Source organism: Pleurodeles waltl, chromosome 12 (genome assembly GCF_031143425.1).
Source record: "Pleurodeles waltl isolate 20211129_DDA chromosome 12, aPleWal1.hap1.20221129, whole genome shotgun sequence".
NCBI lineage: Eukaryota > Metazoa > Chordata > Amphibia > Caudata > Salamandridae > Pleurodeles > Pleurodeles waltl.
In genome coordinates, this window is record NC_090451.1 from 619,701,784 (window position 1) to 619,728,167 (window position 26,384).

The following is a 26,384-nucleotide window of genomic DNA, read 5'->3' on the forward strand; positions in this document are numbered from 1 at the left end:
TTTTGAAAACTCAACCATTTTTCTCCAAACATCAGCGATGAGTTCTGAAAAGAAACATATTTTCATCTGGAATAATAAACACTTTTCAATGTTGGTATACATATATTAATTCAGCCAAGCAAAAGTTTCTGATTTACTATGCTGGGCTGTGCACAGGAGAGCTACTTGCAAGTAGCCGGATGGCTACTAGTAGCTCACGAGCCATTTTGAGAAGCCTGCTTTAGACAAATATAAGGGACACTGATAGAATAGTGATTGGCAGTGGCACTCCAGCAGTGTGTACTTTAATTACCCAGAGTTCAAGTTGTGCACAACTATTGAATACAATGTATGGAGTATGCTTCCTAGATACAGGTAATCCCCTGAAGAAAGAAGCACAGTTATAAACGAGAACTCGCCTATGTGCCTGCTTAATTACCCAGGTAGGCTGCATGGTTCTTGAGTTTTACCGGAAACTCTTTCTCGAAAGCTTCCCTTGGAGGGATGATCTGGCCATATTTAGTCTCCTTGAGAACAGCGCCATCCCAATCATAGGCTCCAACAGTGCCGAAGAGAATTCCATCCTGGAACAACCGTGAAATGAAAATTAAACTCATGACTTCCTTGCAGATCTACATTTGAACGCCAGAAATGAAAAGTTAGGAAAACAAATTTTGGGGACCCTTACCTGAGATGTCAAATAGAGATGGCCGCGTTTGGAGCACTGCCAAATATAGAAGGTGAGTCTGCCTCGATCATTAATGTGTCAAAGAAAGTAGGGACAGATGTACTGAGCATGGCAAAGGTCACATTCATTCCAATTCGGTGTTTACAGCCAATAACTTACTTTTCCTGAAGGAACTGAATCCATTTTAGGAGTCTGCAAACTATTCACAATTTGAGATCTAGTTCTGTAATATTGTGATGTAGGTCGAATTAGGAACTGTCTGAATCAGAATTGTATAAACCGATTTATTGGTATATAGGTCTGTTTATTATAATTCCTCACTGGTCACAAAAATACCAGTTGTAAACTGTGATCAGATTTTTGAGACTAGCCAAAAGGCAAACCAGACAGGTAGTCGTTAAAATGTACCACGATTTATTGGCTATACTTATTGGGGTTCTCAATCCAATTTACAAAGGGCAGATGTTCATAAAAATAAAAACATCAAAATGGGGAATAATGTCCTTGTCCTTTCACTGCGGGTTCTTTGACACTATGTGGAGGTCAATTACATCAATCTGCAATCAGCAGCTTATTACATTGTGCTACATCACCATCTGCTACAACCAGATGGAAGCGGATTGTCTTAATGAAACTTTCACTGTACATCTTCTTCATGAAGTAATCAAAAGGAAGGGCTACAGTTAGCATAAGAACCCCTATATGCGGGCCACAGATCAGAGAGTATGCTGAAGGACTATAGTTTGGGTCTAATGCTTACAAGTGTAGATTAGACTATCAGGTTGATCAACGGCTGATTGACAGATTGTTTCAGGTCTCGGGATGGATCCTCAATTCTCGTTAGTTCTTATCTCCTAAGTCAAAAGTTCCACAGGCATGTAAATGTTTCCTCAGGTTTGATTTGATTGGTCACTCCTGGGCAATATAACTGGTACATGTGCTTACTGATTGGTCATAGTCAATCCATGCTAGATCAGTGATCAAAGCTTTCTATTAAGTGTGGCATTGTGTGCTGCTTGGGTGATTGCTACTGAATAATCAACTACTGCCTTTAGCAGAAGTTTTTCTTTTTGGTTTAATTTGCATCTTCTTGCTTTTAAGATTACAGTTACTCCAGAATTCACCTGATCTGTTTGCCAGAGCTAATATTCTGGGCATTTCCTGTGTATTTTTAGGTATGGATTTTTACGGCACTGCTGTTAAACAGACCTGTTGTTTCGAATATGCTTGCAGTGGGCTTTGGATGCCCCACCTTCAACTACTGTACTCTTTCAGCTAGCATCTTTCAGCTATTGGCTTGAGAATTTATCAATTACAGCTTGCCTTAGCCTAGTGGTATATTTCTCTCTCATGTATTGACAGTATTTTGTTCTCCTCTCAGCAGTGCTTGAATCGCAAAGCATGAGGGACTATTTAACATTTTATATGCTAATAAGTACATCACACTGCTGCACTTAATTCTTTGGGATACCTTCATTTTATATCCAAATGTATCCATTTTTAAAATATGCTACAGAGCAGTAGCTTTTCTGCTGTATTTAACGGCGTGGAGTTTGAGCCTTTTCCTCTTACGGCTGCTACTTAGATTCTTCTTTTTGACCCTCTGAGACGCCTGACCCCAAAACGGGCATCTCAGTTTCTAAAGTCTTTGATACAATCTTGCAGGCATCCAGAAATGCCAAAAAGAAGAGCCAACATCACTATTCCTTTTTTTCCCTATCTTTCTATCCTTCTACGTTTACCCTTCCCCTCTCAGTGCTCCCTTTGCCTTCCCTTTTTGTAATTTCTGCTACTCTTCTTACATCAGCCCTCTCTTTGCAGTGCCTTATCATCAGTGCCACAGCAATGAAAGTTAGTCTGTATTTAGGTTCCCTTGCCTTACTTACAGTCCTGTTTTTATTTCTATATATAAAATTGCGGTCGGTTGGCAAAGGAGCCTTAATTGTAGTCTTTTGTTTCTTTTTGTGTCAAATAAATGAAAAAGGAGTATGTTGAAGGCTCCCTTGCCATTTGACCTTAAACATGGAAATAAAAACAGGACTGTAATAAAGCTAACAGAGCATTTAAAATAGGTCAGTGTTTATTTCTTAGGATTGTCTAGCTTTAGCGTGCGCTGGATGACTATGTACTAGTAATCACACCCAGACCCATTGCCTTTGCCAACTGTTTGATTTATTGTCATCCAAGTACGAATGTTCATCTCCGAGCTGTTGAGACTTGGCATCATTTTGTAATTTCTAAAAAGTTCTAATAACTCAATTCTGCATTTTTTGAGATATGTTATGAGTTTATGAGGATTATCTATGCACATTGCAGTAATACATCCTGGCGACAATTATTACTGACAAATGTACCCTTTCTGCCACTTGCACGAGGAGTTGAAGTCTCCAAAGCAGCTTAAAATTGTAACTACATTATTTGTCACCAGGTTTTACCGCGTGAAATGTGAATGGGGAAATGACCAATGCGCGTGTATTTCAGACCACAGGGTGCTGCTGATGACCTCATAACACCCTTTTCAACGAAAACCACTGTTCTCTGCCAAATGGAAATGGGGACCCCTGTAGTTCTAGAATTTTTCATGTTATTTGCCATGAGCACACATGCATTGTTGTACTGAGTAAAACAAAATAACACCAACTCTAGGCACACAAAAGAGGCTTGACTGGGCTGCCCTCCTGCATGTGAACTTTCTTACCTCCAGGAGATGAGTGGAAAATCCAATCTGAGACATCTCCAGTTCGAAGGAGCTTTCATTGTATCCGTGTGTCCCTGTGAGCAAATAGTGATCAGACGCTGAACAACTGAAGCCAGACAAGTATCTTTTCCATTTGTGACAAGCGTAGTGTGCAACACAGATAATGCAAGAGCAGAGGCGATGTTTCCATCTATGAGCATTAAACATCTTGAGTCGGATATGATGACCTGCATTGCATCTTATTGCCTGTAAGGACCTAGATCTATGTTTAGTAAAACGCCACTTCAAATAATACGGTGGTAATATATGTGATTTAAAGTATTAGGAAAGTACTCAATCACTGATTAAAAAAAAGTCCAAGTGATTTTATCAAATTATCAAGCGAAAATGGTCAGATGCGATTCCTAGGGCGAACCCTTGAAGGTTGGGGGCTTGTAGCTTGTATTTATACCCAAAATACCTACTCTGTAGTAGATATACACATAAGCATTACGTCCGTTGTGCGAGTTAACCATATTGCTGAGTTAACCATAACTTGCACATTTCAGTGGTTTTCTGGTTTTAGTTCGTACCCATTAATGCACCTGTGATTTTTAAATGAATTTCTGAGGTTTTTCTTTTAAAATATGCTAACGTGTTTATAACAAAAGCTAACCACAATTTCACTTAAACCTTGTTTTTCAGAGAATTTCTGGGTTTCTTTTGGATCATATGGTATATCGAACTTCTCTGAAAGCAACCTTATCCCGCCACACATAGGTCCCCAAGTCAGGGTTTGTGGACTTTTGGAGACATTATGAGGTCTGTGAATCCTGCCCTTGTGGTCCTTGGGCCAGGGAAAAAGATTTACATTTTTTACATTAATTTCTTGAAAAGTGATAAACCTATTTCGCTGACTCAATTGTTTTGGTCTGCTAATAACTTCTGAGCCAGTATGTGAGAAATATATATATACATGTTTTGTAGAGTTGGTAACATTGTATAGGGACTACTAATAGTGTTGATGTCACTGGATGAATCTACATGTCATTTGGTAGATACCTAGTCTACCAAAAACTGTCGAACTGAGTTATACCAAACTTCTCATAAAGAAAGAATCTCTTTTTTAATATATATTTCTATTTTTTTCAAGAACTAACAGAGTCATAACATCTTTGTTTTAAACATATAACCACCATTCAAGATTTGCCCAATATTATTTTCTTGTTTATCCTATGTCTGGACTTAAGTGCACGTGTTTTCTCTTTCATCAATGGACGGGAAAGTGACTGTGAGGAGAAGAAAAAGGTGGAGGGATGTTATACAAATAATCAATCAGAGCACATCTTCTTTCCAGTACAATTTGGGCCTAGGGCTGTGCTTTCAACATTTCTCCATTTTACCTGGTCCCATCTCTATTGTCCAGGTTGTGTGGGGGTGCATTGGCTGTCCATTGCATGCCTATTGGGTTCTTGGCCAGATCATTGCCAAATTTGTAAACCAAGCTTCTGTCTTATTTTTCCTGGTGCGATCTAATTCCTGGGATCGTTCTACCTTCTGGATCCTCAACCTCTTGCATGATCAAAATTCCAGTGCCTTGCTATTACAGCACATACTCAGAACTTGTGCAATATCCGAGCATTGTCGGTACTGCACCTGGGACACTTGCCCAGCCCTGCCAGGTACATTCTGTGAAGTTGGTGGGAAGCTGAATACGTATAATACAATAATTTAAATTGTATTACCTTATATTTAGAGCTTCTGTAGACCCCTTTGGGATGTCCCATTAGCCCCAACATTCGATGTGAATTCCTGCCTGATGTCCCTCGATCATCTGTTTTTAATGGCTGCAATGATACTCCTGTCATTCTCAGCCTAGTGACACACAATTGTGTCACTATCTCCTTCCTTGCCAATTTTGAGCATTGAAGCTAGCTCAGGGTGTGTCGGCAAAATGCTGGGAGAGCCTGGCCAGAGCCCTTTGATAATATGAAGCACTGCATTAAAGGGTAGGAATTGTGTCAGTGCAATAGGATAAGTGTCTTGTAGGATAGCAAAAGTGTTCAGACGTCCCATGACACAGAGAACTTCCAATGCTGGTCCACCAGCCTCTTCCCAGGCTGCTCTATCCAGAATTGGTATCAGATTTAAAGTTCATTCAGGACTCATGTGGGTAGTGCTGGAGTAAAGGCTACCTTCATGTACGTTTATGCATGATCCTGTTCCCGCAGAATCTGGCTATCTGCATCAAACCGGGCACTTCAGTAAGCCTCTGCTGCTTCAAGAGGACACAAGTTTGTCCAGCCATCACTTATTGATTTATACACAAATGGAATCTCCTGATTATTCGTGGATACCCACTGTTGCCCCCCCACACTGTAGCTGTGCAAAGCTGAGCTCCTGCCCCCAAACCCTGCACCTGCCTGACTTGGAAGCTGATGTTTATCTATTGTGACATAGGCCCTCATTATAACATTGGCGGTCCACCACCGACGGCGTGGCGGTGCTGGACCGCCAGATTATGACCACAGTGGTGAAGAGGCTGCAAAGCAGCCAGTTCACTGCCTGTACTGCCAGGGCGGTCGGACCGCCGGGGCAAAGGTGGGCCACCTTTGCCCCGGCGGTCCACCATAGACCGCCAACGGTATTTGCAGCTTCCTTTCCGCCAAGGATTCCTTGGCGGCAACACCAGAGGAAATCCCTGGCGGAAAGGATATTGGCAACAGGAATTTACATTCCTGTCGCCAGTATCCGACTCCCCCTCGCCCCTTCCACACAGCCACGGTCCCCCCTCAGCCCGGGAAGGCCTCCCTACTCCCACCTCATCCAAACATGCACGCACCACACACATGCAATCACGCATTAACGCACTCATACAGGCACACATATACAATCGCACACACCCCCACCACGCCCGCATCCACTCACAATCACACACTCACAATCACACACATACACAAACCCCACCCCCTCCAATCAGTCAAACGCACACTTCCATGCTCGCACACACCACTCATCACCCCTCCTCCCCTATTGGACGGGCACTTACCTTTACACAGTGGACGCCCGGGGGGGGGGGGGGGGCGGGATCCTTGGGGCCTGCTCCGCCGGCACTGCCCTGTCACCACAACACCACCACGCCTATTACCAACTCGTAATAGGTGTGACGGTGTTGTGATGGTGTGGCGGTGCAAGCGGAGCAGCTGCCACTGCACTGCCGACCGCCATTATGGCTGCTGGCGGCTCTCTGCCCAAATTCTGGCAGATAGCCGCCAGCAGTCATAATGTGGCGGTCAGATGACCGTCATCCCTGGTGGTCTTGTGGCTGGCGGGACTTCGGCGGTCTAGGTTATAGACCGCCAAAGCCATAATGAGGGCCATTGTGTCTATGAACCCTCCTAAGTCTACTTCCCCCAATACTGTGTTTATTGCCGTAAAAGTAATCTCCGCATACCACACCATCCAAGAGGATGGTGATAAATAAAGAAATCTTTGAGCATCTTCATACCTTCATTCTAGTAATGGCGTTTCAGCCCATTATTGACAGTGGTGACGTTTTCCAGATGGATGAATTCCTATTCCTCCTAAGTACCCAGCTGTACATTTTACCTCAATCAGACCAGCTTCAGATTGGCAGATGTGTACCCATAAATGTTGGAAGGTCACCAGATTCCACTCAGAATTTATTTCTGAGCAGGTTATTTTTCAGTATGGTGTAAATCTGTACAGTACTTTTTGGGATATTCGTGTTACAAAAGTTATGTTGGGTGGTTTAGAAAGTTATGAATGTTCGTGTTTTCCCCAAACACTTCAGTGTAATTTGACAAACCTGCACAGAATTTGGCAGACTACACCCTTTTGGTTTGTGTTACTGCTGTCGGCAGCTGTTGAGAGTTTTTTTTCACATGGCTTGCAAGCCAACAAAACTCCTGGGACTACTTTCAGGACGCAGGGCACTTCCCTGAAGGATGTGCAGAGCCTGTTCTGGTCGAACAGAGACAAAATGTAGATGAGTAAAATGCCCTGGACATGGCAGACTGAGCAGAACGTTTTTTGCAAAGCATAGGTATATGAGTCCTGTTCATCTAATGTCTACACTGGAAGTGCTGAGGTCTTCATGGCTCATGATCTCACATGATGCTTCAGAGGACGTTACTTACAATTAACATGATTAGTGACACCACTGGTGACATCCCATACCACATCACCATCGTCAAGGTTTTCCATGCCCCTCCTTTCCATATTTTACCTGGCTATGGACACAGAGGCTAGCCTTAATGAGCAGTGCAATAGGGGGCGGGAGATGCTGGGCGGAGGGGAGGAGAACCAATGGTACCGTATCTACTTTAGTAAATATTCATTGCACATACACGGTGCAAACATTGTAGCTCTGTAGCAAGTCATGAGATGCTCCAAGATCCTCACGCCAGCTTCAAATGTACTCCAGTATACATGTTTGTAAATAAAAGTGAACCGCTTTTGGTGATTCTAACATACTTTTAGGACACATTATATAAAATATATCTCCATGTGTCAGCAGCAGCAATGCCATAAACTTGCTTGCATAAACATGTTTCATTGTTAATTTGGATTGGGATCTGGTCATTGCTTACAAATGTAGACTGGTCTACTGAAAGATTTCAGAGATTACTGACAGACCAATGCATGGAAAAAGGCTATTGCAAAGTGAGTAACATGTCCAGTGTTCCCATTTCTTCATCAGTAATTCCATCCCAATGTACAAAGCAGATGCACTCACCAGCACCATAGATTTGTCAGAGGAGTTTTCTTTCCTGTGTAACGCTAAATAAAGCAACACCTAAGGACAGTGAAAAAAATGATGATCTTGTAGTACCTTCAAGACTAAATATCCTGTCTCCCAAAGCATCCACAATGTCATTCAGGGCAGCTTCATCTGTGACATTAAAAAAGAACTTCTCATCAGGGTCGCTGGCGATATATTTAATTTCGTTGATGAAGGTATTGGGGTCCTGCCGACGTCGTGTGTAGTGGCCTAGGACCTGAGGAAATAGGAAGTTCAGATTAAGAAAGGGGATCTCAGAAATCATATTACCAGACCATGGGATTGTGGGAATTGTTTGTAGAGTGGTCCCAGTCATCAACCCATACAGGAGACAAACCAAAACATGCTGGTAACAGGCGACTGAGGATGAAGATAGTTCAATTCCTTATCAGCTTCATTATCTTCGACTACCCAAAGCTTCTAAACATTGTTTTTCAAGCAGTGGCTTGCAGAGACCTTTAAGGCCCCCCCAGTAATGGACTAGCTTTAATAAGAGTGCAGGTTACTTGTTTTAACATGCAAAATCTAAACAGCCTGCCCATTCCAGAAACAAACATATTGACCCTCATTATCAGTGTACTGGATTTACATATTCATCCTATATCTCTCAGAATTGGGAATTCTGAGAAATTCAGTCATACTGCATGCCATAATTTTGCATGTTGTGTCTGGGTGCAAAATGTGTGAGAACATACATAGTTTATTTTTTCCCCAGAAAAGGCCTGGGAATGTGGAAGTGCCTGCATAAATATGTGAGGTAGAAATTATTTGCCAGTAATTCCCCATTCCTTAACAGAATATTCAAAAGTTAGTTGAGGGATGTAAATACCCACCTCAAATAATAATCACTATCCTTGTTAGGGTGAACTCTTAAATCACTAAATTGACCTGAGCTCAAACTGCTGGTAGCTATACACAGAGCAGACCGGCTTACCTTGGAGGCAATTTGTAAAGTATTTATGCAGTGCTTAAACAGTAATAAGTTTGAAATGCAAAATAATAAAAAACAAGACGAATTAGAAAATAAAATAAACAATAAAGTAAAATGTAATGAACAAAATGAAATCAAAATGTCAACATATCATAGCATATTTCAAACAAGTTAATTGTCATCTTTTGACAACAGACTCACGAGCAAACACAAAAAAAAGCATAAGTGGAAACTGAGAAAACACAACTTAACAAAATAAGATAAAGTCGTCTTTAAAAATAAAACTTAGCAATTTTGTTTGTCATGCTGGACAAGTTTTTGTCAGTCACAAGCCTTCAGTTTGCGGGGCACTGGAAGTTACAACAAAATAGTACCTCCAGCACGTTGCTGGATTCTTGCTAGACGCAGAGGAACGAAAATGATGCCAGCCATGTTATGACGAATAAAGAGGCTATAAAGAAGAGTGCCACAAAAACCAACAAATGGTGAGTGACAGACCCAAGCCCTTTACTGAACACAACAGTGTCCCGCATGTGAGATGCATGCGTTAGCGCATGCACCCGCAGGCTCGACCCTAAAAACGTGGGTATGCATGTCTAAGACTCTTTAGCTACACTGTACGGCACTGGGGAAGGTGTGCAGATAGGCTAATACCCATTGGCAAAGCCAATAGGTCATAAAAGTGACGCCAATGCCAATGCTTGTTCTCAACTATGAGGTTTACGACGTTTACTGTGTTTACACCATTTACCGTTTGACTTTCCGTGTTATTAAATTGTTATTATTGCCACTAAATGCAACTTCTCTATGTCTGATATTACTAGGAAAAAAATGAAAAGCAACATAGAAATGTACACGTATTACATAGCACTGAACGTTGTAACTGAGTTCAAAACGCTGTCAGTGTAGGACCGAGGTAGTGTTAATTCACAGCACTCTTCCACAGACGAGTCAGTTACACATGATTGACTGTCAGGTGACCATATGCTGTTAGCATGCCAGCCTTTTTATGTTGCCCATTCTACATATGCCAGTGGAATACTTCTAAACATGTATGTTATGTGTGTATGGAAGTATCTACTGTTGGTTTTAGTGCTAGAATGCAGCACCAACCTGTTCCACATGAACACCCCATGAAGACTGTTAACTATAGAACAGACGAATACTAGCTTATTTTGCAGTTGCAAGATGGTTTTTCCTATGTACTAATTCCAATTTAGGAGTCGATAATCCTTTACCTACTTCTAAAATGGGAATGCGAATGGATACAGATCTGCAATTTTGAAGGGCCATATTGTAGGCGTACCTCTTTCAAAATTCACAAAACAGCGAACAAATTACTAGTTGGGATGGTAACCCATTCACAATGTACAAAGAATATCCTGTGTGTCCATTCCTTTTTGTGAACGTAAAAAACAAGTTTGTTGGGGGGTAGGCTGTGGTCCAGGGGACTTAAAAACAGTTTCGTATAAGGAAAATTGACTTCTTAAAAATAATAATTGTATTTTACATCACAGTGATACACACCCATGGTGATCTGCTCTCCCTATACTTTCCCTACGAATGCTACCAATCAGAGTGAGTCACCCCAGTAAGATGTATGAGGTAGTTCGGTTTGTACACACTCCAATTCTGAGTTTTATGAACTGACCTGTTAGTACAAAGGACTGTTTGTAAAATTATTTACTGAACGCAATTCGTTTTTGTGACCAATGCTTGATCTATCTGGCCCCATGTTCTTTGATCAAATAATAAACTCGATCTTCCTGGAGCTCTGGTGCTGGTCTCCCTCCAGACTGGGATTTGTCCGCAGTGGCCTGGATAAGAATTCAGTGAAAGGCGCAAGGCCCCTCTTCTCATTATTGATCCGGTGGAACAAGATGGCGCCTGTGGTATCCATAGTCAGGACAGCAGTACAACACAACTATGGGGCGTCCAGGGATGCAGGCGGAAGTACTCATTTGATTATCAGAACTGTACTTTATTAACAACCTGCAGAATAGCAATCTGCTCTCAAATTCAATATGCTGATATGATACTATTGCATTTACAAATATTTGAAAGAGTTTGTTGTGACTTCTTAAGCTAAGGAAAATGTATTTATTTCTAATTAGGCCTTAGCTAGGGCTCAACATCATCTTTTTTCAAAATGGATTTCTCATCGTGAGGTGCTCTATTCACTATTGCTGCACACAGTCAAGCAAGAAATGTTTATTTCTGAATGACACTGTATTTGAAGAAGACTTTAGCGTGAGCTCAATATAGTAACTTTCTTTAAGGTCCTTCCACTTGCACACTGTATTATTGCATTAAATCATAATAGTTCAATGTTGTTTTCGTAACTAGTTTCTTTTGATATATCTGGATGACATTGGCTCAGGGGGTTTACATCAGTATTCATGTGGTGGGATAGTGCTCAGGTGGTAAGGCTGTATGATACTTTTTATGGTTTGGCATGACAGCGCAGCTGTTGACAGGCAATTACGTGAGGAACTCTAGAGAAGGGTTTTGGCTCTGTCCATATGTTGGGAGCCAGGAGTACATTATGACTGGGCAGAAATTGTGCGCTTCCATTAAAAAAAAGTGCCTGCCCTCCACACAGCTGTGATCCTTTTGTTTATACAGCTGTCTGAGCCTGAACGTCTAGGGGCACACGCCACATTGGAAAGCTATTAAAGTGTCTTGAATAACTAGAAATATAGCAGCACAGATGGGAGGAGGGCAGTCATTAACCTACATGAATGTTTAGGTCTGGCTTGACAGTTCAACTGTCACCTAACCTATTAACCTTTGCCAATATTTTCTACAGTTATTGGCTTCCAAACAAATACATATCAATTTCCATTTCTTGTAGTGCTTCACATCACTGTACAACATTCCTCTGAAGCCAGACCTATTGATATTGCCAATGCTTGTTAATCCAACATACTGATTTGCTGGAATTTGAAGTTTTCATTCTGCCCTAGAGCGCACTTATTGAGTCAGTGCTGATTTGCACTTTATCTTGGGACACAATGCCTCATGAAATTGAAGTTTAACACTGTTCCTGATCCACCCACCCATGGGTGTGCTACTGAGGTATCCTTTGAGGTGTAAGATTTTAGAGGCAAGCCGTGCCTACAAGGACCACCTCATACCTAGTTTGATGCAAATGGGAATGGCTTAAGGATTCCCCTGTGCAGTACTGATGCCTTGCACGGGCATGGGGACCACTTCGGATTTATCTTGATGCCTGGCCTGCATGGTGTTGGGAGGAGCATGCAGGTGTGGCACCTAGTCCAACTGGTTTACTTTCCATTCCATTCATGAATAAAACAATAATATGGGGTCAAGAGGGGAGGGCCCCTTACTGTCTTGCTTGAATTGATTTTTCTCTATTTTGTACCGTGTGGTTTGGAATCCTGTTCTGCCGTCATACTTGGTGAGAAGTACATGGCTGGCGATGCCTAGTTTGGCAACATTGGGAACCAAGTTGGAAACCAGAGTTTGGCTCAACATTCTGGTCAAATCACTTAATCTTCCAGTGGCGAAACAATCTTATGGGTGTTACAAGGCCAGCCGTGGCTTTTGACTGGGCATCAAGGCATGGACTATGAGTTTCATACACTTGGGTTCTACATAGGTAGGAGTGTTGGCTTTGTTCTCTTCAGCCCCGCTGAGTGAGGGTGAGAGGGAACATATCAGTCTGCTTCTAGATTATATGGTGAAACTGGTATCTGTGCCTCAGTCTACCAAGGGCCCCGTCCAGATGTATGTGGTGTGGTGATTAATCAGTTTTGCTTGTGGAATTGCCACCTCGCTCTATTTCAACTTTTAAATCATGGAGAAATGCAAACAGTAAAATTGCCACCTTTTCCGTTCACTTTTTCCACCTGCTTCCCCAGGTGGAAAATGTGAGCCTAACAGAACCAAGGATTTATGACAAATATGGTAAAGGCCTGTTAATTAAGGGACATGTGCATTATCCCCATTCCAGAATTAAACTAATATTGGTAGGTAAGTGAAGACGTTGAATAACAATCTGAGTCAGTAACATCTGGCACAGTATTACTAACTCATTTTACTGGACAACTCAGAAAGGGGCCTCTAGAGCTTAAGGAGAGGATGAATTGCTTTATTCTAACCAAAGAATGAAGACAGCCACCTAACAATGTGACACCGTTTGTCACTTGATAATGCCATCTTCACATGGCCTTCTAGTGATTAGCTGATTGCACGGGTTGTGCACAAAGTGAGCTAGAAACCCCGTAAAGGGTTGGTTTCACGCTTGACTGTGGAGGCTCTGCAAAACCATCATCCATCAGGGGTTTATCACCTTCACAAGATGTCTGTGAAAGCCTTAGGAGTCTGCCATTTGTTGGGAGGCAGGGTCTTCTTAGGCAGTGCTGGGCACTAAGCTTGGCCCACTCTTCTTGGCTACTCTCATTCATATTTGGTCACATGCTGATGAGCTCAAAACCCCGCCCACACTTTAGAACCCACATCTTAAAGCTGTTTCCCCAGTCCTCAAGCAGTCAAAATATTATCAGTGTTGGCAGGTTTACAGGGTTGTGGGACACCTGCCATTACTTGGCTAGATGCCCTTGAAATCCCAAAGGCTAAACTATTCTTGGTGGGTAATATCTCCTTAACGTTTGGCCTAACTTTTAAAAAATGTAATTTGTTTTATAAAGGCCTGGGCAGCCCATATCTGGCCCACTCGCCAGCCCCCTGTAAGAAGAAGGTTCTCAACACGTGCCAATGTGATATTGTACACAATGCTCAGCCCTTCTAACTGGCATCTGAAAACAGCACAAAATGAGAGTAAACCTGACTGTTTTCCAAGAACAAGTAATGATGCTACAATACAATAGAAAATGTCAACAATTCCGGGAAAACATGCAATCTCCCCAAGTCTAACTGGCCACAACCACAGTGCAGGAGCGAACCATCAGTGTGACTGCAGGGAGGGTCATTAGCACGTGGGAAAACCAGTGGTGCCACTAAGGTGTAGCCCGCTGCACTCATGTGGTAGCAACGATAGCGCAGAGTGACCTCGGTCAATTAAAATACTAGCAGGCAAGCTATATTTACTTCTGCCCTAGTCTATTCCTGCTACGAAGTGACTCTTAGAGGTAATGTACCAAAACACACATTTAATCCTTCAAGAACAAAATGAGCGTTATGGGCTGTATTATACATTGTGCCTCACGGGCCCAAATGGTGTGTGCATCCACTTTGTGCGTTTCCTAGGCATAGTGGTATTACAGAAGGGGCTGCAGACGCTTGTGTGTCATCTTCTGTAACACTGATAGCTCTGGTGCACATGTAGCACCACCATGAGAAGGTAATACCTAATTTGTATGGGGTGTGGCCCCGCGCAGATGAGGGAAATGTCTTTGCCTCTGCGATCATACTTTATTATCGATGTGGGCGCAGACGTAAACATGCCCTTAGGAGTTGCACTGAAAGAGCACCACAAAAAGGTTGCTCACTGTCAGTACGCCTCCTGAAGGCAGCCCTGTGAAGGTAGGAACTTTGGTACCATTGACCCACCAGGCATCTCCCTGCTGGCGGGTGCAGTGACTAATCACAATCTAACACTTGGAGTCGGAGTAATGAAGGTTGTCAATAATTAAATGAGCCATTACCAGTTCATCCTCCCTCCTCAGCAAGGTCCTGTCAAAGTGGGGATCATTAGTACACAATCTGAATATTACTGATCGACCAAGTGTGTAACACTGCACAGAATCAGACCATCATAAAGCTAGTGCCTCAAAGAAACTTAGTGCACAAAAACACTTAAACCCATATCTTTTGTAGTACACACTGCAAAGCTGGTAAGGCTTGCTGCTTATGTAATAACCCTCCAGTGTAGCTACAGGCCCATTCTCTGCCAAATGACTCAAGCAACTGTCCTAAAACATGCTAAGTGTTCCTGCAGATGCATTTCATAGAACAGCTCCGATAGTCGTCTGAACCATCGCAATGCAAAGTACTCAACATTGAGGGACATTACTGAGTGGGTCTACGAATAGCTGCTTCCACTGAATAGGGTTGAGAGGGCGGGAAGGGAATAAAAAAACCATTAAAAAAACCAACTGCTCCATCGGGAGATGGGTTTATCTCCTCCGTCCTTGTCCTGAGCAGCCTCGTCCTCTTCCGGGAAGCACACAGGCTCCCACACTCCCCAGGGCCAATCATGACGCTGCTGTCATCAGCATGACAGCAGCTTTGTGATTGGAGTAAGCGGCCTCGTTCAGGCGCTCACACAGGGAGTGGGACCCAGTGCACTTTCCCCTCCCAGCTGTGCAATACAGCCAGGTGGAGAAATGCTACGTGTGCATGTCTGTCTGGCCGGCCCAACATGGGCGGCCAAACAGACATGCACACTTATGGTGTACATGCCACTCCCCCTCCAGCTCTTCCCTAGCCCTGCGTGACCCTAACCTGGCTCCAGATAAAAATAAAATAATAATTACATTCTGTTATTATCATTTTATTTTTTGTTCTCCCACAAGCAGTGGGACGGTGCTCCTCCGCCTTAGCGGAAGAAACCGCCGCTGGGGTCTACACCTGTAAGGTTGATTAAGAGAGAACTTGGGGAACAATTTGAGGCTTTGCCTTTTCTACCGGAAATACTAGGGGTCCACAAAGGTAAAACCCAACTCTGAGGTAACCAGAAAGTAGGCAAACAACTGGCTAAGAGCCCAGAGAAACTGCAAAACTCTCACCTCAAACACACCCAAGTATCCACTGGAGGCATATGTGAAGAAAAATGACTGATTTAAGAAATATGTATGCAAAATTCTAATTAAAATGCACATTCGAATCCAAATCCTAAAACTATATAATTGCCTTAATGGTGCATAATGAAACCAAGAATAGAAAATACGCAGCATCGCTATTTCTTCAATGACAACTGAAAGAACATCAGGCATCAAAGATCAGAGGATGCTATGACAGGGTCTGCACAGTTTGGCAAGTCCCCAAAGGGATTAATATGGCAAAGAAATCAGTCCTATAAGTATTTGATGTCCCAATGTCGAATAGCAACACCCGAATTCACAATATCGCAACCAAAATATCAGACAAAAATATTGTGTCCATAATATTGTTTACAAAATGTGCACCCCATTGGAGTAAATAGAAAATCTAGAGCTAATTGAAAGATATTTTTATAACTGATATTTACAACATATTTCTGTCCGACAATATTTTTGCTAATGATATTGCGACATACGTGCCAGGGTTCTAAAAACATAAAAATCGAAAAAGGCTAAAGTTCCACAGGGAGCTTTGAAACACCTGAAAGCAGGGAGGTCAATGAAAACCACAAAAACATGTGTCAAGAGCACATAATGAGAGCTTTGTTCTCTGATGAGAAGATAAATACTTTTATATGCGGAAACGCTTAATCTATCCCGCCAGTAACAAATAACTAAAATAAAGAAAACACGCAGCTTAGCAATCACTTACAAAGTATCACCTTCCACACTTGTAGATGGAATAAAACCTTAGATCTACAAAACAATGCAACCCAATAACTTCTTGAAAAATATACCAATTGTGACGATGTGCAGAAAGGGATATCTTCTGAGGCATGCTAGGATGACTCAAATAGATGCTGCCGTTTTGAACCTAAACGCAGGAATGAGTTTCGAGAGAGCTGCAGTGAAGCTATTGTGCTATCAGTCATTTAAAATAAATGAAAGCAGACATTGCCTTATAACTTGCTGATGCTACACCACCACTGACATTGCCTTCTTTTGGCAACTTGGTCTGCATAATTTGTGGCCTCACACACTGTATTGTATTGTAGCACTTGTATAGCACTTACTACCCATATGTGGGGCACGAAAGTGCTTACTCTATGTCATTCCACTCTACTCTTTGCCACTTTCCCCTACTCTATGCCATCCCATTCTTCACTACTCCATGTCACTCTAACCTGTGCCACTCTATGGCAGTTTATGCCACTCCTCTCTATGTCACTCTACTCTACATTTCGCTACACCACTCGACTCTATGCCACCCCACTACATGCCAGTCTAGTCTAAGCAAATCCACACCACGCAATGCCAGTCTAGACTACGCTGCACCAATCTACTCTATGCCAAATCACTGTACTATACACCAATAACAGCAGTCCACTCTACACTATGCCACTCTATGTTATGCCACTCTACTCCACATCATCCCACACCATTCTACTTTACACCCAGGGTCGGCTCCTTCGCAATGGCAAAGGAGCGTCGCCCCCTGGCTAAGCCACGATAAGAAAGATGAATCAATATTTGTTTATCGTTTTATCTTTCAGCTCCTGGCTCATCCAGCAGCATGTGAATGGAGAGGTGGGCTGGGCCATGCGAGATGGGAGAGGGGAGGAGGAGAGAGTGCACCTAAGTGCGCATGTGTGTTTGGCCGGCTGTCTCAGGCCAGCCAAACACATATGCACACTTAGGTTTGTCCAGCCCGGCTGTGTTACACAGCTGGGCTGGAGAAACTGCACAGACCCCAGGGTTGTATCTCAGCAGCAGTCCAAGCTGCTCAGACCATTCCTGATGCTGCTTTAATGCTAGGTTTAGCATGAAAGCAGCACCAGGATTGCTAGGGAGTCTGTGCTGGTGTCCTAGTTAATGCTGGGACACCAGAAGTGTATCAAGCCGGCAGGGGACGGCGGCAAGGGCAGACGAGAAGAGGTACGTTTTTTTTAAATTCTTTTTTATTCAACCGCCCCAACCCAACCCTCCCCTTGAGATTTGCGACGGCCGCCTTGGTTTACACCCCTCTATGCCACTCCACTCCAATCTAACATATGCCACTCTACTCCACTCTATGCCTCCCCCTCAACATCACTTAAATCCACACAATGCCACTCTATGGCATTCAATGTCACTCCACTTAATGTCACTTCTCTCCGCCTTACCCAATGTCACACCACTCTATGCTACTCATTGCCACTCCACTCTGCCACTCTCCTCTGCCACGCCACTAACTTTTAGCCATAGTGACAAAGTAGCCATGCTGCTCTGCAACATGGCTAAACTACACTGGCAAAACCCATAGCTTTCATAAAGGCGAGACCCATTGGCTTTTCCAGTGCTTGTTTAAAAAGCAACTATACTGTCTCTTGCTGAACAAATATACCCAGTCTACAAGGAAAGAAAAGCAATCAAGGCTGGCAATCTCATCAGACACTATTCATCCTACGGGTTCTAGGTCTAAAGAAGGTACAATTTTAAGAATGGTTCACGACCTAACCCCCCTGTCAGCTCTCAAAGGCGGACACTCACCAGATGGGTAAGCCCTAACATCCTGTGATCCAAAGAGTTGAAAAATGCTTGTGACTGAATATAACCTTCCGTAGCTGTAAACACACCAAAACGGTTCTTGTTGCCTGAACTGCTCAGTGGTGCAAGTCAGAGGACCTTTGTCATTGGTTTGCACGAGCTTCTTGCCTGCTTGGCACATTGGAAGTGATGTTTGAGGCAGAAGATACACAGTCACTTGTTTTGTGGGTGTTCTGTTCTGCTCTAGGGTCACAGTTTCCTCCAATTCTACCTGGCATATGGTCGCCTGCAATGATATCTAGAAGGGCAACTGTGCATTTCTATGGATGTACAGCTGTGGGTGTATGTGTGTCATCTCAAACAGTGTGTGTTCATTTACCCTCCATCTCTGGGTTCCTAACTGAAAATAACACTTTTGTTTCCCTGCGTTCTGTGTTTCACTGCATGAACATCACTAAACCATTGGGTACTAGTGTACCCCCCCAAGCGAGCTGGTGTCGGGCAAGCCAGATGTGTGGATGTGCACCCTGTTCTTACTGGTAATTTAGTGGCTGTTTCTTGCAGTCTTATCTCTTGCATGCATTTGCCATCATACCACCATTTTTGGCAATTTTTACCAGAATGTGTTCTGCTTTCCAGGTCTGCACTTCCAATTATTCGTTTTTGAAAAAGGTGTAGAAAGCGTTTAGTGGTCTTCCTGAACAATAAGCTGCCACCCTTAGTCAGACCCTTCACTGATTCCTGCTCCCCGCGGCTGCTCCCTGGCTGTGGCCCAGCTCCACAGGTGGCCTTTCTGGGTGTTTGAGTGGATGCTGTCCGCACTGGGCTGGGCCGTGGTTGCAGTGTTTTGCAGCGGTGTCTTTAAGCGAATAAGCAGGCAGTATTTGACTTTCATCTGAGCTCTGGCGGTGCTTCTGGTGTTTGGCTGTGTGTCAAAAGGCCTGTAGAAGTGCTTCTGAAGGCATTATGGGGCTGGCAACGCAGCTTTACACTTTCCAGACTAGAACACAGATTTCACATCAGGGACAACATCTCATTTGATGTTCCCAAGAAGTCCGGTGTCGATCTTTATTACCGCCCGTGTTGCTACTGACAACCATTCCACAGTGGCAAACAGGATGTCTTTTTAAGGAATCTACATTAACTGCAATCGTTCTGGCTCCTGCCCCGCCTCTTTTCGTATTTTCTAGGTGTTCCTTTCTGTTGTGTAAGTGAGCAGACTTATGGCTATCATTGCTCGGATCTGTTTCCTTAAGGTGGCAAAGTCAAGAGGTCTGGGTTTAATGGGCTAATGTGTGGAAACAGGCGTGCTACACTGCACATTTTGTATGCCGGCGGTTGCAAGAGTACGCATATAAAAAAACAGAGGTATTGGTTTTGCCAATGCTTGTAATGGTAGTGATAGTGATACATTCACTCATATTCTGTGTGATTCACCAACTACATTACTTGCTGTGTGAGATGGTAACACATGCTACCAAGTAGCAACACGCTGAATAGTACTTCACTGCTCTTAAACAAATATATACACATGTTCTGATTTACATCTGTGATCGACGCTGTTTAGCTGTAAAAGTGTCAAACGAGATCTGGCAATCCTGAGAAATTTGTATTAATAGTATTCTTAAACAAAGGACTGAGCATCATATATAGAGCAAAATCTTAAAAGCATTTTTTAAGTAGTGCTGCCTCCGACAATGCCTACCAAGCAGTGAACTGTGAGAAAGCATGGCAAGGCTCAATCAGTGACCCAGAAACATGCACTCACACTACCTAAGTTTTAATAAATCGCCGTGAAAAACTATCTCCTTGCCTGAACTCTGTCCATTAACCACAGAAAGACAAAACAAACTAAACTACCCTGCCATGACCCGAAACACTGGCCTGCCTTTCCCGCAATCCTTCATCCCACTGAGCAGACCTAACAAGGTTTCCCACCAGACCAGGGATGCATTCCATTATATGCCCTTTATTCTGTTCATGGACAACCAGGTCTGATATGCCCTTTATTCTGTTCATGGACAACCAGGTCTGTGCCCAAGGCCACTACTGTAGTCCTTCTAGTGTTGTTGTGAATACAAGCCTCACGCGTGCCCCTTCTTCTATATCTGTCAGGTCACCACAAGCTGCCCACTCACCTGTGGCTGCATGTTCCCAACCAGCCCTTCCTCTCCGCCTTGAGCTGGACCTAAATAAATGATAAACCTCACCTGGGAAGGGGATGGACTACATGGAGGGGAGGCTCTGGTCCATATTATGATCTGTAAGATCTCGATATTGGTTCAGGTGCGCACTCCACAACTGGTTGGCAGCTTACATGTGGTGGGGCAAGCTTCACCTCTCCCACTTAGGCCATAATACAACTCAGAGGGGCGCCAACCACCTGAACACTTTTAGAAAGCTTGTTGTAAGTGATGAGATGCAAAACAATACATTCCATCTCACCATTTGGGCAAGACTGGACCACGAGGCCCACTGAATGACAGTCAATAACTCAAAGGAATCAGTATGGCAGAAATAGGACCAGTTAAAGAAAATACCTCCTGACCAACCTGTCCACTAGTCAGGGGGCTCATGACCATAATCTCCTTCAGAGGCAGAAAAACTAGCTGGTCTGTTCATGGGGGAATGTATAGGGTTTGTCAAAAACCGTAAAAAAAGAATTACTTATAACAAACATTTGAAATTGCATTTTTGCTAGCTTTCTATGGGGAGCAATTTAGTTGCCGCGTCTCGGAGAATGAACTCACAGTCATAGCGAGGGCACAGTTGACTAGGAAGGCAAGTTAGCTGGTAATTAATGGTGTTGATCAGAAAATTGTTGAGTGTTTTGTAAGAGGTAGCCTTAAGTGCTGCTGATTCAACTATTGACCTAAGGAGGCTGAGAGGTATGAGCAACGGATAAAGAACTGGAATCATTTCTTGAAAAGAGTGAGAAAATGGAGGCAATCTTGTTCAAATATAAAGCAAGTAGTCTTTGAGATCCTGGTCTCCAAAGTGGGTGGAATCAAGATGGCGTTTGGTTGAGAAGGTGCTTGAGTTGTTCAACCAACATGGATGCTGGGCACGAAGTCCTCTGTGGTTGGCTTTGGACTCACAGTTGTTTGGGAAGGAGCTCAAGAGAGATCTTCAGATGGTTTTGCGTCCAACTCTGAGAGGCACGGATTGCTGCTTCTCCGTGCTGCTTATTCTTGCCTCCTCGTTTTGAAGACACTCAGATGTTTGAAGCGGGCAAAAATATGGATACTTTGATCCCTCTAACCCTGGGCATTACTTCTAGTTGTGGATTTTAGCAGACACCATAATCCTAAATAACGAATTATAAAACAAAATTTCAGCAAGAAATAGTTCAGCTGCATGATCTACTTCTGCGGGTGATCAAATGCTGCAGGTTGCTGTGCTCCACCAGTCTCTCCAATTCGGGTACTACTGGCCTCCGTTAAAACTCATTCTATTGATTCCCGCATCCTTTAAGGAGTGATCCAAGTGGGGGCGTCCTGCCCAGCTGGTGGTTTTTTTGTGGTTATTTAAAATCTTACAATAAATTTAAAAACAGCGTCTGACATTCACAGAAAGTTAGTTCTGTAATATAATCACTTAACATCAAACGTAAAATCCACATTCATTAAATTTGCAAAACATTTTAAGGTTAGTTCTTCTCAAAGGATTTCTCATTGCTTCAGATGTAGTGCAGATATTGTGAAGTAACAAGTGTTTGCAAAGCCAATAGGCTTGGCCTTGGCCAGTCAGTAATGTATTTAGTCATTTTTTTGCTTTTTGAAAAACCTGCAATTGGGATGGCAGGTTTTATAGTAATAAAACATAAACATAGCACTGAAAGTGGTGAGTATAAAAATGTAACAAAAATTACTCCCCAACAAATAATTGTAGAAAATAAAATTACAGAAGAATTTGGCCCACAATGCTTTGTACTGAAGAGGACTACTTTTTTTAGGCGGCTGGTCAGAAGCAAAACACTGACACTCATAGCAAAGAGACCCAATGGCTGTCGTGGGCTGTCCCATTTCGCCCTACTGTATGCTGGGGTGGACAAATGCGAAATACGAATGATACTTAAACTGTTGAATGGATGAATAGGGCTGACTAAAAGTCTCTTCATGTTTATACAAGTTAGAATTTTTATTACGAATATTTTGGAATACATAAGGCTCTGACACATCCGGAGCTATCTTCAGGACAGACCTAAAAGTAGTCCCTAAACCATCACAGCTGCTCTTCTAATCAGATGGGGCTCTTACAAACTGCATGTAATAATAAATTTGACTTTGTGTTACCTGCAGAGTCGGCATTGATTTACAACTTTTTTTAAATTAACCCAAGATGACCTAAATGTGTGTTAAGTTATTAATAAAAAGCAAGCTTTTACAAAAAACTGTGGGCATTATTACAAGTATGGCGGTCTGAAGACTGCTGTACCCGCGGTGGTGGTCCGACTGCCAGATTCCGTTGCTGGTGGTTGGACAGCCAGAAATCCACTGCCATAACCATGGATCACGACGGGTTGGCGGCGGTGCAAGTCGTGGTCAAGCATGGTGGTGCCAATGTTGGTTTCATCTGATTATCACTTTCACTCTTACTAGAACAACACATACACCCCTAAAGGACTCAGGGCTATATTTAGAGTTGGGCGGATGTGGGACATCTGCCAAAAAGTGGCAGACATCCTCTCCACCATTTTCAAAGTGCATTGATGTCAGTGGCACTCTAAATATGGCAGATGATACATCCACCACCTTTTGGCACACGCTGATAAAGCCCAGCAGCATCATAAAGTTAAATTCATGATTTGGGGCCATCTATTGCAAAGCTGTGGGTTGGAGGGCGCCATTACCCATAGTTAGACAATTATCCAGCTAAGCATTACCCAAGCAGATACCCACTCTTTCACTGAATCTCCACACTTTACACATTTAATTGGTTGAGGCCAGTGAGGTAACCAATAAACTTAATTTCCTCAAGTCTCAACATAAATCTTCCAATAATAATTGCTTGAGCTGCATGATTACTTTCAATTATTTGGATGAATTAAACTGTAAAGAGGCAAACAAAGAAACAAACCCAGCACTGCCCATCTATAGGGAAAGTAAAGTGTAAAGTGAATAGAAACAATAGGTCAAAGTCTCCCATTCGCAACCAAGATTCAGTGAGAGTAGAATCGTTAAAAGTCTAATTCAATTTAAATCCCTGTGCTGGTCATGTAGGGGTTGGCGGAATACCCCTGTATTGGGAAAAACTCTTAATAGGTGTTCTTTATTGCACCCCTTAATTCTGAACCCAATGGTATTTGTATTTAACTGGTGTAATTAATATCACTCGTAATAGGGACTTTTTTAGGATAGTCAACAATATTGTAAAGACATTTTTTTTTTTACCTTAGATGCACACTTAAAGTTACACGTACAAAATATAAGCATGTGTGGTACATTTCAAACACACATTTGGAACACTGCTATCAAACTAGTTCTGTACATGGAAAAACGTTTGTCGGGGATTTCCAATCCCAATTAACAATATTTCAATTCCTACTTCTTGGAACCACACTCGAATGAGGATTTAATTAATGTATTGTGAAAAACACAGAATCCCATTCCTCTTAATCCGTGGGAAAAAATTCTATGTAAAGTAAAAAATAGGGAAAATAAGTAAATTCATGAAGGCTTATCCTCCATATTGTGGGAAATCTGTAGCCATAGGTTTAAGGCAGACAGGCTACGTCCAAGAAACTACAAATGTTTCCCCAGTATGTTTATTAAGTTTGTAAAATTCCAAGTACTAGTAATAGTATGAAATTAGTATGTTCAAGTGTACAGTTCCGTGGAATCCCCATTTTTTGTCAATCGGCTCCTCATCAACAATACTGCAATGTGTTTGGCATGGATAAGGTTGTACTTTTAAGTAAAGACTTACACTGTCCTCCACATGTTTACACTGACGTTCTGTCACGAATGGTCCTTAGAGTGATTTTTAGAATGAGATATTGGAAAACTAGTGGTGGAAGAGAACAGATTACGGAATCCAAATACCTCTGAGTAGGTACTGTCTTTCTTTTTTGGCACTTCTGTGGAACAAATGCATCAGAGGAGGAGGGGAAGAAGATTTCTAGAGGCAGCGACCTGTTTATGAGATTATTGCTAAACTAAATGGAATTTAATTCTTTAAACTTACTGCAATGGCGTAACGGGTAACATGGTGCTCCTCACACTCAGCCAGTGCCAGCGGAAGGTCCTCCCCATCATGGGATTCACCGTCAGTCACCACAATCATCAACTTTGCTGCTCCGTCCCTCCCTCCTCGTTCATGGCTGAAGGCTTCTGAACTATGTAGGTTTGACAAAGAGGGAAACAGACACATGGGAGAAAAACTTATGGGTATGGTCTGTCAGTTCTTACTGGCATAAAGACAAAGTAAGAAATTGCAAGAAAGTACCAATGGGTATGAACAGTGGAGTAACGAAGCTTGAGGGCACCACTTGCAAAGTACCTGGAGAGGGCACCCTCCCCGTGGACCCAGCCAGGAGCCTGCTGGCCCAGCACAGTATGCTGTCCTGAGGGGAGCCCTGAATCTCGGGACCCTGTTGTACGCCCCTGGGCATGAACGTCAATTCACCAAAATGTCAGGGGTAACTTAAATGACATCACACGCCCTTTGAACTTAGATTTCACTCACACGCCTACACATAAATTCACAATTAGTGTAGTTAAAAAATGAGAGAAACAGAGTTAAGCCCCAGCTGGTATCCTATGAGTTCCTGGCACTGATTTTGCCACCTCTGAGACTAGGGTCGCAAGGTCAGTGCAAGGGCTTGCAAGGGGTAAGCCAGGGGTCATAGATGCAACCCGTGGCGACCCCTCAACGATGTCCATGATGACAGGCCACAACCAAAGCCAGCTGTTCCTGAACATTTTGACCTCTGTGAACCCCACTGAATCACTTCTGGAAGCCGTGGAAGCCACCCTAAGCAATTTCTAGTTTGAACCTCAAAGCAATACACAAAAATACATGAAACAATTGTACACGAAACATGCACACATATGATGAAACGTTTCATTTAATTTGTAAACAAGATATACAGAAAGCAACATTTTAATGAGAAGGTTGCAACTTTCAAAATGTGGTTTTGTTTCTAAAACATAAAGGGGGTGATTCCAACCCTATCGGTCCGAGACCGCCAGGGTTGGCGACGGAGGAAGCAACGCCAACAGGCTGGCGGTGCTTCTGGGGCAATTCTGACCGCGGCAGTAAAGCCCCGGTCAGAAAAGGGAAGCCGGCGGTTTCCCGGCGGTTTCCCGCTGCCCCAGGGAATCCTCCATGGCAGCGCTGCAAGCAGCGCCGCCATGGGGATTCCGACCCCCTTCCCGCCATCCTGTTTCTGGCGGTGGCGGGAACGGGTGTCGTGGGGCCCCTGGGGGCCCCTGCAGTGCCCATGCCACTGGCATGGGCACTGCAGGGGCCCCCCTAACAGGGCCCCATTGAGATTTTCAGTGTCTGCTTGGCAGACACTGAAAATCGCGACGGGTGCAGTTGCACCCGTCGCACACCAGCAACTCCGCCGGCTCCATTCGGAGCCAGCTTCCTCGTTGCTGGTGCTTTCCCGCTGGGCGGGCGGCCTTTTGGCGGTCGCCCGCCAGCCCAGCGGGAAAGTCAGAATGACCGCCGCGGTCTTTTGACCGCGGTACGTTCTTCTGGCGGTTCCCGCTTGGCAGGCGGCGACCGCCGCCCGCCAATGTTGGAATCACCACCAAAGTGATAAACTGAACTTTAGCATGTTACTGTGTATTGTTTGCTTCTAATACATGCTCTTTTATTGTCAGTGCACACCAGCTCTTCAATTAAGGCTTCTAATTGTATAGGCAAGATTTTTTGCTACAAAGAACAGCTTATGGTTCAGCCTTCAATTTCAAATTCCGTGGCATTTGTTGGTAAATGTTCAATTTTACAATGTGTATATACACATGCAGTTTTAAAATTGTAATCATGATTTTATATTTACTGTGGTTTTGGTTGAGATGTGT

At 43.3% G+C, this 26,384-nt stretch overlaps 1 protein-coding gene across 2 annotated transcripts in view; it reads right to left on the reverse strand.

Annotated features, from left to right (window-relative positions):
• ITGA10 (integrin subunit alpha 10) overlaps window positions 1–26,384 on the reverse strand; it is a 285,816-nt gene that overhangs the window by 138,911 nt on the left and 120,521 nt on the right. For both annotated transcript variants that reach the window (XM_069217945.1, XM_069217946.1), the window contains exons 8-11: window positions 24,538–24,688; window positions 8,200–8,365; window positions 3,366–3,439; window positions 419–563 (exon numbers count right to left, since the gene is read on the reverse strand). In XM_069217945.1, the coding sequence (XP_069074046.1) occupies window positions 419–563; window positions 3,366–3,439; window positions 8,200–8,365; window positions 24,538–24,688 (536 nt within the window). The remainder of the gene's footprint in view (window positions 1–418; window positions 564–3,365; window positions 3,440–8,199; window positions 8,366–24,537; window positions 24,689–26,384) is intronic.